The 12,744-nt window shown below is 43.3% G+C and overlaps 1 protein-coding gene across 2 annotated transcripts in view; it reads left to right on the top strand.

The window, feature by feature from the left end:
• Positions 1-3,739: 3,739 nt before the first annotated feature.
• The window catches only part of ZNF704 (zinc finger protein 704), a 367,044-nt gene continuing 358,039 nt past the window's right edge, over positions 3,740-12,744 (top strand). Inside the window, exon 1 of one of the 2 annotated variants that reach the window (XM_069100169.1) lies at positions 3,740-4,488. In XM_069100169.1, the coding sequence (XP_068956270.1) occupies positions 3,814-4,488 (675 nt within the window). In that variant the 5' untranslated portion in view covers positions 3,740-3,813. Of the gene's footprint in view, positions 4,489-4,603; positions 5,192-12,744 lie in introns of those variants that run through there. The other variant, XM_069100170.1, reaches the window with a different exon arrangement.

The following is a 12,744-nucleotide window of genomic DNA, read 5'->3' as shown; positions in this document are numbered from 1 at the left end:
GTTAAAGATGTCTCCCAGGTTTCTAGCCTTTATAATCAGGAGAATGAAGGTGAGATTATTTAATTTTTGTGTTCATATTTTCAGTACCTACCACAATGTCTGATGCAAAGGAGATGTTTAGTAAATTATTGAATAAATGGATGAATGAATAAAATTAGAAGGAAGATGAGTTCTATTTTGTATATGTTAAGTTTGATATGTCATTGTGGTAGAAATAATCAGCAGGCAATTGAAAATCAGGACCTGAAGCAGCAGAGAAAGGTTAGGTCTAGAGAGAGAGATTTGGGAATCATCCACATAGATAAGGAAACTAATTTTATGTCATGAGAGTTTATGAGATTACCAAGGGAGATAGTCTATAAAAGGAAATAGCATTGTGGAATTCTTCCAAGTTGGGAGGAGGAAGGTGAAACCACAAAGTAGACTGAGAGAAAGTGGTCAGATAGATAGGAGGAAAACTAGGAAAAAGCAGTATTCCAGAAATGAGGGGAGGAGAAAGACCATCAAGAGAGGGTTGGTCCACAGTATCAACTGCTCCAGATAATTCGAAAACTAACTCCTGGAGTTAAAAGGGAACTCAACAGTTGTCTAGTTCAACCCAACTCCCCCCGCCCCCACCTCCACCCCCGCCAAGAGTCCCCAACACAACATGCCCAACAAATGATCATTCAATCTTTGAAAACCTCCAGTGAAGGGGAACCTACCTTTTTCCTGAGACACCCTACTCCATTTTTGGAGGACTTACTTCCCTCCACATGCTCTATGATCCAGGGATGCTAGCCTCGTTGCTGCCCACCAAACAAGAGACATGATCAAGGAACTTGGTGCATTTTCACTGCCTGTTCACCTTACCTGGGATTTTTTTCCCTACTTATTTCCACATCCCAGCTTCTTTGGCTTCCCTCCAGGCTCTGCTAAAATTCTTCCTCCTGCAAGAAGCCTTTTCCAATCCTCCTTCACACTAGTGCCTCCCTTGTGAGATGAGCTACGCTTCTCCTATTTATATTGTTAATTTGTATCTTGTATCCCTTCCCCCTGTCCCCATTAGATTGTGAATTCCTTGAGGACAGGGACTGGTTTTTGCCTTTTTTTTTGTATCCCTAGTGCTTGACACAGTGTCAGAACACAGTAGGAACTTTAATAAATGCTTGGTGACCTGATTCTAGTCATTTTAAGGGAGGGAGAGAGAGAGAGAGAGACAGACAGACACACACACAGACACACAGACAGACAGATGACAGACACAGGATTAGGTCTGCAATTTCATTGCTATAGGGAACAACTTCTGGGTGAGGAAACTTTTCCAATGCAGGCCAACAGAATTGCCCAGAGTATTGACAGGTTAAGTTACTTGTTCAGTTACGTAGCCACTATGTGGGAAAGGTTTGATTAAATCCAGATCCTCCAGGTTTGGGGCTGGCCCCCTGTCCATTATGCCACACTGCTTCATACATACATACACACACATGTGTATATATGTATATACATACATACAGATATGTAATATTAAAAAGGTGGAAAGATTTGTATGAATTTATAAAAGTGAAATGAAGTCAAGTGAACAGTTTGAAACTTTATACAATGTATAAATTTTTATACAATGACAGCAATAATAATGTAACCCTTGAAAGGATTCAGAACTGATAGAATTATGACTTGAGAAGGCTACTGGGGGTGGCTAGGTGGTGCAGTGAATAGAGCACCAGCCCTGGAGTCAGGAGAACCTGAGTTCAAATCCGGCCTCAGACAACACAAAAACTAGCCATGTGACTTTGGGCAAGTCACTTAACCCCAACTGCCCTCCAAAAAACAAAAAATAAAAATGTAAATGAAAAAAGAAGGCTAGTGATGCAGCATTCCTCCACTCTCTTGACAGAGGGGTGATGCAATAAAGGCGAAGAATGAGAAAGCATTCTCAGACATGGCCAATGTGGTGTTGATTTGTTTTGCTTGACCCTTCACTGCTCTGATTGACCTCCATTGGATGTTCTTCAGCTTATTAATGTTCTTAAAAAATGTGGTCCTTAGAAATGAATAGGACACTCCAGATATAGCCTGACCTGAGCAGAGAATAGTGTGACTGTCACTTATTTAGTCCTTGATATTATCCTTTTCCTAATGCAACCCCAGATTGAGTTAGCCTTTTTAGCTAACATATTACACTGTTGCATAGTAAACTTTCAGTCCGCCAGCAGCACCCTCTCCCACCTTCTTATCAGACAAACTTCTGCCTCCCATCTTATATTTGTGAAATTGATTTCTTGAGCTTTAGTGCAAGACTTTACATAATACATCCTTATTAAATTTCATCATATAAGATTTAACCTAATTCTCTAGGCTATCAAGATCTTTTTGCATCTGACTTAGCAAGTAAGTTATTGGTAACTTTTGAGAGATGTTTGAGCAGTGAGGATAGAAGTTAGAATCCCAACAATCAATAAATATTTATTATGGGCCTACTATGTGCCAGGCACAGTGCTAAAATCTGGGATTCAAGGGACTGAGGAGTGAATGGGTGGCAGGTAGAGCCAGAAGAAGAAGAGAGAAATGAAAATGGCAGGGTGGAAAAAGGAAGGTTAAAGGAAGAGTTGGTTTTATTGGTGTGTGTGTGTTTTTAAATAGGGAAGACGTGTTGTGTTGTATGTAGAAAAACTATCATTCAAGGTATAGAAAAAATTGCTCAAATGTACATGGAATTTTGTACAAACCTGTCAGAATTAAAGCCTCTTTGTGGTCTAGAGTAAAGGGATGGAGATAGAACACTTTGAATTAAGGAATTATGTAAAAGGCTACATAATAATTCACATTTATATAGCTTTACAGTTTGCAAAACCTTTTATAAATATATTTTTTCATTTGCCACCTCCCCTTCCCCATAACCCTATATAAAAGAGATAATGCATATTCTGCATTCTACAGATTCAGAAACTGAGACTAGGGGAAGTTTAAGTGACTTGTTTAAGATCCCCACAGCTAGAAAGTGGCATTTAAAACCAGGTCTTCTGACTCCAAAGCCAGTGATCTTTCCACTACACCATTGTTGCTTATATTGGTTGGAAGAGTAAAATGTAGTATTTCAGAATATAAAAGAAAATCTGGATTCCCCTCATATCAGGGCATCTCCCCCACCCCCTTCAAATGTGTACAAAACAGCCTCCCACTAATTTTAAATAAATATCTGTAATGGAAGTGTTGCTGGCATTCAGATGATTAACATGGTTCATTGCAAATCCCTCCATTTAAACGAGACAGACTTGGCGGGAGTCAAATAAATGCACACAGGGCGACTCTCCCACGGGACCACTGGCCGGCGTTTGCCCCTGTTGCTCCAAGCGCAGGAATTTGGTGTAGGGTTGGTAGGGAGAGAGAGGGAAAATAATCCAGTCCGGGTTTTGGTTGCACAGGGACTATTGGGCTGCGAGGAATGGCTAGTGAGGAGGGGAGAGGGGGCGGTGGTGGAAAACACACAACACAAACAGCTCGAGCGCCGCCGGAGAGCGGGGAGCGATAGGCCCGGGAGCCGGCGGCTGGGGCAGGGCCCGGGCGAGGCGCAGCGGCCGGCTCGGGCCGCTTGCATGGAGCCCTCGGAGGCGGACTATACAGGCTGTGGCTCCTCGCGGGCAGCGCCGGAGGCGGCCCACCGCTCGCACACACCCACCGCCGCCGCCTGCTGCCGCGGCTCTGCCCGGCGCTAGGAGAAGCCGGCAGCCCGCCTCCTGCCCGGGCTGGTCCGCCGGGCTCGGGCGGAGGAGAGGCGCCGCCGCCGCCGCCGCCGCCGCTGCTGAAGCCCAGCGCCTTAGCACGGGCACTTGCATGCCTTGGGAGGTGGCCCCAGCGGCCCCTTGTTGCCCCGACCCCCGGCGGGTTGCGCCTAGAGCGACAGCCCGAGCCCGAGGAGGAGGAGGAGGGCGAGGAAGAGGAGGGAGAGGAGGAGGAGGTGGTGGTGGTGGTGACAAACTCTCCCGCTTTGCACTGCGGCCGGGAGCCCCTGCGCCAGGCATGCAGGCTCGGCGTTTAGCCAAGCGCTCCAGCCTGGGGAGCCGCCGGGGGGGCGCAGCTCTGCAGCCGCCGACGGGCCCGGCGCTAGCGAGGGAGGTCGCTCTGCCCGGCCTGCCTCCCCTGGCCCCGGCCCGGGAGAGCTGGAGGCCCCCTCCCCCGCCTCGCCGAGCTGGAGCTGGAGCCGGAGCCGGGTCCGGGGCCGCCCCCCCTCCCACTGCCGCCGGCGCAGCCACGGTCCCCGCCCCGGTGCTGCTGCTGCTGGAGGAGGAGGAGGAGGACGGCGAGGAGGAAGGGGGGAGGCGGCGGAGGGGGCGCGGGAGGTTGGAGGGGAAGCCCCGGGGGGGCCCGGAGGAGGACGACGACGACGAAGAGGACGAGGAGGACGAGGAGGTGGTCGTCGAGGTGGTGGAGGAAGATGAGGAGGAGGACGTAGAGGAGCGCTTCGTGCCCCCTGCGGCCCCGAAAGGCCCGACCCGGGGCTCGCTAAAGGTGCGTTCAGCGCTCCGCGCCGGGGGACTGGGGCGCGGGAGGGAGGCACCTGGCCGGGGCGCACTGGAGGCCGGCCGTGAGCAGCGGGGCTCGGAGGGGTGTGTCAACTGGAGCCTCTCCGGTACCTTCCTGGGTCCTGCCTGTGCACGCGAGTGTGTGTGTGTGTATGTATGTATGTGTGTGGTCCCGTCCGCTTGGAGGGGTGAGCCACTGGGTACGCTATCAGCCCCTCTTTCTCCTTCCCCGCTTAGGCTTCTCAGCTGCACCCCGTCCCCCTTTCCTTGAGGCTTGCCCAGCTTCCCTGTGTGGGCTAGGAGGTGGTACCAGGTGAATGCGCCTTGCGGAGCACCGGGAGGTGTCGTGGAATTTCTCCCACTCAGGGGAAGTGGGAGTGTGTGTGTGTGTGTGTGTGTGTGTGTGTGTGTGTGTCTGCGCGCGCGCGTGTGTCTGTGTGTGTGTCTGTGTGCCATACCCTGGGGTGGGGGAGTGCTGTTGTTTTCAATCTCGGGTTGGGTCTGTGAGATATTGAAGGCTAGCAGTAGCAGCAGCAGCAACAGCAACAGCAGCTTCCCATGTTTATCGGACCAATCGCCTTTCTGCTTTAGGACCTGTTGTTGATGCGTCTCTAGTAGTGGGCACTTGTTAGATGGATATTCCTCTGTTCCCATTTCATGGAAAAACAAACGAGCTCTTCTTTCGTATGGTAAGGTTGCTTGCAGTTTTAGGGGTTCCCTTTTCCCTACCAGTGTTTAAAAGGACCATAGTTATTTCTGCAACATTGCTGAAATTTTTTTCAGAAGAAAAAAAAAATAGGGTCAGCCTGAGGACACTAGCAGTTTTAAAAGATGAGCCTTTTTTCTAAGTGCATGTTGTTGAAATTTCTAGAGTGCCCCCTCTACGCTGAAGCAGAGGCCAGTATTTTGGTTTTTATGTCTTCAGCAGATGATAAGGGGTTTATTTATTACACAACTGACTGTCTAGAGTTTTCAGGCATGGGATTGGATAACACAGCGATTGCATGGATATGTGTTGCCAAGAAGTTTTGAGAGTAGCAGTGGTAAACTGTTGAGCAAGGGATGATTACTTTTCATTATTGCTGGGTTTGTGTATGTGTGTGTGTGTGTGTGTGTGTGTGTGTGTGAGTGTGTGTGTGTGTGTGTGTGTGTGAGAGACCTCAATAGCTATTAACTGAACTTTTCTGGAACAGATGTGTCTTGGAGTCAAGGGAATCATATGAACATATCTGTTCTTTTAAACTTTCAGCTGAAAAGGTAAACATAAAACATATGTAATTCTCATGCTTGTGAAGAATGTCAGATCCACAAAGCAAACAATTGTTAAACGGTAGCAAAGGAGCAGTGGCTTCAATAAACTAGTGAGACATTTTCCTGAAAGCTGTCAATTAGAGCCATTTTTTCTTGGACAGGTATTTTATATGACCCAGACCATGAGCACCATTTTGATTACCTTTCTTGTCCTAGAAAGTTTTTTTAGATAGTGTGGCTCTAGGTTTTCCCATTTGCTTTTAAACTGAGTCCCACAGAACCAGTAACCTTGGGGTGATACATCTTTTAAAGAAGTGTTTCTTATCTCATAGAACATCACCTTGGGGGGGGGGGAATCCTAGAGTATAAGAAGTCTGCTTTTCACTTTTCATAAAAATTTAAACATAATTTAGATATCAAGAAGAACAATGGCAGTTCTTATGTGTTCAGTTTTAAGAAAATCCAAAGAAGAAAATTTAAATTAAAAATAAAATGTATTTTACTAATGTCCTATTTTACTTCATTATTGTATGGAAGTAACTCCAGATTACCAAAAGTTGTGCCAGCAGAGGTGTGGAAAAGCTTTGAGTGAGGGCTGGTTGATGGAATGAGCAGAGGAAGATCAGAAAACTGGCCATCAAGTAACGAATTTTTCTGCCACAGCAGTTCAGAGAATATTGTTCATTTCAGGGACAGTGGGAGCGTAGTGGAAAGATGGATGGGTTTGAAATCAGACTTACCAAGTTACTTGGGCAAGTCACTCATAAGAAAAGAGTCACATTTCCTCATCTGTAAAATGGGGATTATATTTGTAGTACTCTCACTGCACAAGGTAAGCAAAGTGCTTTGTAAATCTTAAAGTGCTGTATTATAAATGTGGGTTATTCCTTCTTCTTCTTCTTCTTCCTCCTCCTCCTCCTCCTCTTCCTCCTCTCCTTCCTCCTCTTCCTTCTCTTCTTCTTCCTCTTCCTCCACCACCACCATCACCACCACAACCACCACCACTGTTACTTCATTTAAGAGGACTTATGACCTGTATTGGTAAAGGTAATACCTTTAATAATAAAGTAAAAGATTTTTGAACTCTAAATATAAAACAAGTAAACTAGGTGGTGGTGATTTGCATTTCAAAGGCTCATCACTTTTCAAAAGGATTCACTGCTGGATTCTGTTTATTTAAAATATTCATTTTTCTAGAAATTTGGTTTATATACAGCTTTTCAGGAGTACATTTGTTGGAAAAAGAGGCATACACCTTGTTTGTCTTTCATTTACTGACAGGGAATTTTGATACCCTTTATCCCGGGTGGCCTACTAATAAAATAGAAGAAAATGATTTTTGTTACCAGAATATAAGATGTACCAAGTCAGTCTCTCACCTGATTAACTTATCTTACTCATTTAAGATGTATATCTACCTTTTACAAAAATGATTTGAGTCACCTTACAGATCAAACATAATGCAAAATAAAATATGTAGCACCAAGAACAGAACATAGGTTCTGGTTAGAAAGTTTAAGCAGAGATTCTTAACTTGGGAGTCTGAGTCTAGATTTCTTCAGTTCTTATGAAAATCACCTTTTAAATTTTCATTAACCTCTTTATAAAATTTAGCGTTTCCTTCATTTATTTAAAAACATTCTGAGAAGGGGTCCACAACACAAAAAGATGAAGCAACCCTCATCTAAAGGAAACAGAGGGAATAGGTGCTAATGGACACTTGAGATAAATTATTAGATTGCTACTGTTGGAATGAGGAGTTCCTTGATAGCTAAGGCAAAAAAGGAAATGTTGTTACATAGTTTTCATTCTCTGGAAAGGGGAGGGGAGGAGGAGACACATGTCTTTAAAGACAAGCTTTTTTTCTTCTTCTTGAATTAAGCTTGAATGGGCTTTTAGGGTGGGGGTCCTTATTTAAGGGCTGTTGGGAAAAATGGTGTATCTTCATTTCTTGGTTTATAAAAAAGTATAAAATGCTTAAGGAGATAGAGGACATAAAATTATAACCAGCGAAGACCTGTCTTTGATGATTGTGTTGGGAGTGAGGTCGGGTGGCTAGTGGGTAGCTCATTGCTACATTTTATTATGCTCTAACTTAATACAAAAATAGAATTGGGAGAATTTAGATAAATAACAAGACATTTGTGTGCCATAAGCATAGTGTGCCATAAAAGTGACTTTATATATCATGGAGAGTGGAATTTTCTGGCATTAAAATACACGTATGATTACACAACATGTCTCTTATTGTACCTTTCTGTGCACTGTATCCTGTGCAACTATGTATCTTCCTACTTCCAGATATTGTTAAAGCAGAAAGACTGAATGATAGAATTGTTAGTGGTGTTCCTCTGCCAAGCTGTGTTCCATAGGAAATCTGAATTAGGAATATTGTTTCTTCATTGACTGTCTCTCCAAGAGTAGTTAACATATTGATTAAACTCTCAAATATCAGGTGTGTACAGAGACTGGCAGGTGCTAGATTGAAGTGAGTTCATGGTTTAAATTGCCCAGTAGTAGATACAGGGTAGCACAGTGAAAGTGATGATAAACTTTAGACATGAAGGGGTTGGGGGAGTTGCAGTTCTGTTGTGAAAACTTAATAGCCAGAATTGTTTTCTTTGTCCAAACAGAAAGGCCCAGAGGCCTACTTCTTTTTTTTTTTGTCTGTTCTTTCTTTTTTTTTTTTTATACATTTTTAAATTTATTTTTTAGTTTTCAACATTCATTTCCACAAGATTTTGAGTTACAGATTTTCTCCCTGTCTCTCCCCTACTCCCCACCCCAAGATAGCGAGCATACTGAATACCCCTTCCCCCAGTCTCTTCTCTCTTCTGCCCTCCATTCCCCCCTTACTTTCTTGTAGGGCAAGATGAATTTCTTCTGTACCCTATTGCCTGTATATGTTATTTCCTGGTTGTATGTAAAAAACAATTTTTAGTACTTGTTTTAAAAACTTTGATTTCCAGTTTCCTTCCCTTCTTCCCTCCTCACTCACCCCCACTGGGAAGACAAGCAATTCCATATAGGCTGTACATGTGTAGTTATGTAAAACGTTTCTATAGTAGTTATATTGTGATAAACTAACTATATTTCCCTCCATCCTATCCCTCCCTCCCCATTTATTCTATTTTCTCCTTTGTCATTGTCCTTTTTCAAAAGTGTTTGCTCCTAACTACCCTCTCTCCTAATCTGCCCTTCCTTCTATTATGTCCACTCTTATCCCCTGCCCCCCTACTTTCCTGTAGGGTAAGACATCCAATTGAGTGTGTATGTTATTCCCTCCTTAAGCCAAATCCAATGAGAGTAAGGTTGACTCATTCCCTTTCACCTTCCTACTCTTCCCCTCCATTGTATCAGTTTTCTCTTGCCAGAGGCCTACTTCTTTACAGGCTGGGCAGCTGGAGTACCTGCAACTAGAGCTCTTTGCTAAGGAAAGAACTTTGAACTTTTCCATGGATCTGTACTAAATTACATGCTACACAGAACAGAAGAGTTGACATTAACTTAAAAAGTTCTTAGGGTGGGTAGTACCTGCTAATGATCTGTTCATAAATGAATCTCATTATGGGCCCGACACCATGAGCCGGTTGCAAAATGTATTCATGAATAATTTAGCTGAATTGACCTGTTAGCTGACCATTCAAATGTTAAATCTCGATAGTCTGTTTATTCATTTAACAAATATTTATTGACAGTGTAATCTGTGCAGAGCACTAATAGATGCTCTGAGGATCTGAGAATACAAAGATGTCTAAAACATAGTCCTTTCTGAAAATGGGGTTTACAAGTTAGGACAAGGGACAAACCAAGTACAAGAATAATTGTAAGTATGTGATTAGTGAGAGAAGCCTTCCCTCAATTCTGATCCTTTCCCCCAGATGTAAATGTTATCTTCTGCCTCAAATTTTCATTTTGTCTCTTTTTTCTTCTTTTCTTTAGGGAAGTTGGGGTTAAGTGACTTGCCTAAAGTCATACGGCTAGTTTTACTTTTAAGTGTCTGAGGTGGGATTTGAACTCAGGTCCTCTTGACTCTAGGGCCTGTGCTCTTTTCACTGTGCCACCTAGTGGCTCCTTCATTTTGTCTTAATAAGAATAATAATAACTGATATTTATAGAAGAACTTTAACATTTGCAGGGTGATATACATAATCTCCTTTGACCTCTTCAAATTCTATCGCATACTATGCTTACCTGGTATATTCTCCTCCCCAGTAAAATGTAAGATCCTCAAGGTCACAAACGACATTATTTTTCATCTTTGTGCTCCTAGTATTTTGCCTTGCACTTTGCACAGGTTTTTCTTTTCTTTTTTTTTTTAATTTAACCTGTGATTTCATTTTTATAGTAGTTTCCAGTGAGGAAACTCGCTCTATCAGTACAGAGTAGCATGTCCTCTGCTATTAAAAGTCTTAGTTGTCTGGGTCATTGAGAAGGTACTGTAACCAGGTCTTCCTGAAGAGGTCAGTTCTCTCTATCCATGAGGCCAGGGGGCCTACTGCACATAGTAGTAGGTGCTTCATAAATGTTTGTTGAATTGAACTAGAGCGTGCTAATAACAGGTAATAATTGCTAGTATTTATCTAGCACTTTAACGTTTACAAAGTGTTTTATATCTTACTTGACCTAGAAGTGGCACAACCAAATACTGTTGTTTCTGTTCATCCTCCATTTTCAAAGAGGACCAATGACATCGTGATGTTGGGGTAAAATAGTTGATGATGGGTGATATCTTGACTTTCTAGTGAATTGGATTTAAGTGAGGCAATGTTGCATAGTCATCAGCCTCACTCTCTTCCAGGGTCATTGAGGTCCAGTGGCAGGACAAAAGTCAAGAAGGCTAGCGATGACTAGATGTAGAACAAAATGCCATAAGAATTCAGAGGAGGGAGAGAATCATTTATGGCGAGGGTAGCATTTGAACTAGGACTTGAGGGACAGTTAACATTATGAGAAATCAAGAGAGGGAAAAAGTTCATTTCATTCATTCAACAACATTTATTAAGTGAAAAACAGTGTTCTAGGTGCTAAAGATAACAAGACAAATGAAAAGCACTCCCTGCTCTCAAGGACCTTACAGTCTACTTCAGGCTACACCATGTAAATAGATAAATTAGTAAATTCAAGATAATCTGAGGAGGGAGAGAGAACATTAAAAACTAGGTGGGTTGGAGCAAGCTTCCCAAGGGAAGTAACACCTGAGGTGGATTCTAAGAGGCTAGGGTGAAAAGACACTACAATCCAACTGTGACATGGAGCCTGACAGAGGACATGGAAATGGGAGGTGAGATGCCAAGTTGGGAGAACAACAAGCAGGTCAACATGGAGGAATTGTGTGAAAAGGAGCAATACAAAAAAAGCCTGGGAACGTTGGTTTGAGCCAGATGGTGAAGGGCTGTAAGTGTTAAACTGAAGAGTTTATATTTTATCCTAGAGGCAGTGGGGAACCTCTTTTTTGTTTTGCTTTCTTTTGTTTTAAAGCAGGGGCATGACTGTCAAAATTAAGGTTTAAGAAGACGATTTTGCCAGCTGTTTGGAAGGTAGATTGAAGAGGAAAGTGACTAGAAATAGTGAAACTAACTAGGAGACTTGCAATTGTCTGGGCTACAGATGATAAGGGTCTGAACTGTGGTTGTGGCCTTGTGATTGGAGATAAGAGGATGGATGGGAGATGTTCTAAAAGTAGAATCAACAAGATATGGCAACTGATGAGAGGTGAGTTTGAGGTGGAGGAAAGAATCAAGAATTATACTGAAATAATGAATCTAAGTCTGAAATAGGTAACAAGCAGATAGGCTCATTTAGAGGAGGAGTGGGTTGGGGGGAACGGGAGAAAGGTGATGAGTTCTTTGTTAAACATGTTGAGTATGTGATGCCTATAGGACATCCAGGTGGAAATGCCCAAGAGGTAGCTGTTGTGACGTGGGACTGGTGCTCAGGAGAGAAATTAGGGCTGGATAGACCACTGGGCTTGGAATCAGGAAGACTCATCCTCAGGAGTTCAAATCCAGCTTCAGACACTTTCTAGATGTGTGACCCTGGGCAAGTCATAACCCTGTCTGCCTCAGTTCCTCATCTGTAAAATAAGCTGGAGAAGAAAATGGCAAACCATTCCAGAATCTTTACCAAGAAAACCCCAAATAATGTCATGGAGTCAAAAAGAACAAAATAGATTTGGGAATCAGATACATAAAGATAATTGAACCTGTGGGAGCTGATGTCATCACTAAGAAAGGGTGTAGAGAAAGAAGAAAGTGCCCAGGCCATAGTGTTGGGGAACACCTATGATTGAGGGGAAGGATATGGATAATGAGGCAACTAAGAAGGAACTATGAGACAGGTTGGAAAGGAAGTAGGAGAGAGCCTTGTCATAGAAAATGATGGAGAAGACTATCTCCAAGAAGTGGTAGGGAGGGTGAGGTCATCAGTGTTAAATGCTACTAAGAGTTCAGAGGAGGAAGAAGAGTGAGAAAAGGTCATTAGATTTAGCAGTTAAGAGATTATTGATAACCTTAGAGGAGACGATTTTAATCAAATCCTGCAGCTGGAAGCTGGTTTGCAAGGGGGTTGAGAAAAATTTGCCAGGTGTGGAAGTAGATGCAATGAGTGTGGTAGACTTATTCCAAGTGGAACAAATGGTTTGAACAAATTTATGGAGGTGGGAAGAGATAAGGCATGTTCAGGGAACAGTAAATAGTCCAGTCTGACTGGAACATAGGCTATGTGAGGGCTAGTAAGAGGAGATAAGATCGGAAATGTAGATTGGGGCCAGTTCTGAAGGGCTTTGCATTTCTAGCATGGAGAATGTGCATTTTATTAAGTAAGCAAGAGTTACAGAGTTGTAAAGGGCCTCAGAGGCTATTTGATCTAGTCACCTAAACAAGAATCCCTTCTTCATCATGTGCACCAAGTGATCTTCCAACCATTGTTTAAAGACTTTAGAGAGGGGGGCTCCACTATCTCTCAAAGTGTCTCAGGTATCTGCTTCTGC

The sequence above is a fragment of the Petaurus breviceps genome, unplaced genomic scaffold (assembly GCF_028583685.1).
Source record: "Petaurus breviceps papuanus isolate PSGF00001 unplaced genomic scaffold, PetGlider_PUasm1.0 38, whole genome shotgun sequence".
Classification (NCBI taxonomy): Eukaryota; Metazoa; Chordata; class Mammalia; order Diprotodontia; family Petauridae; genus Petaurus; species Petaurus breviceps.
This window is presented reverse-complemented; position numbering and strand designations above follow the sequence as displayed.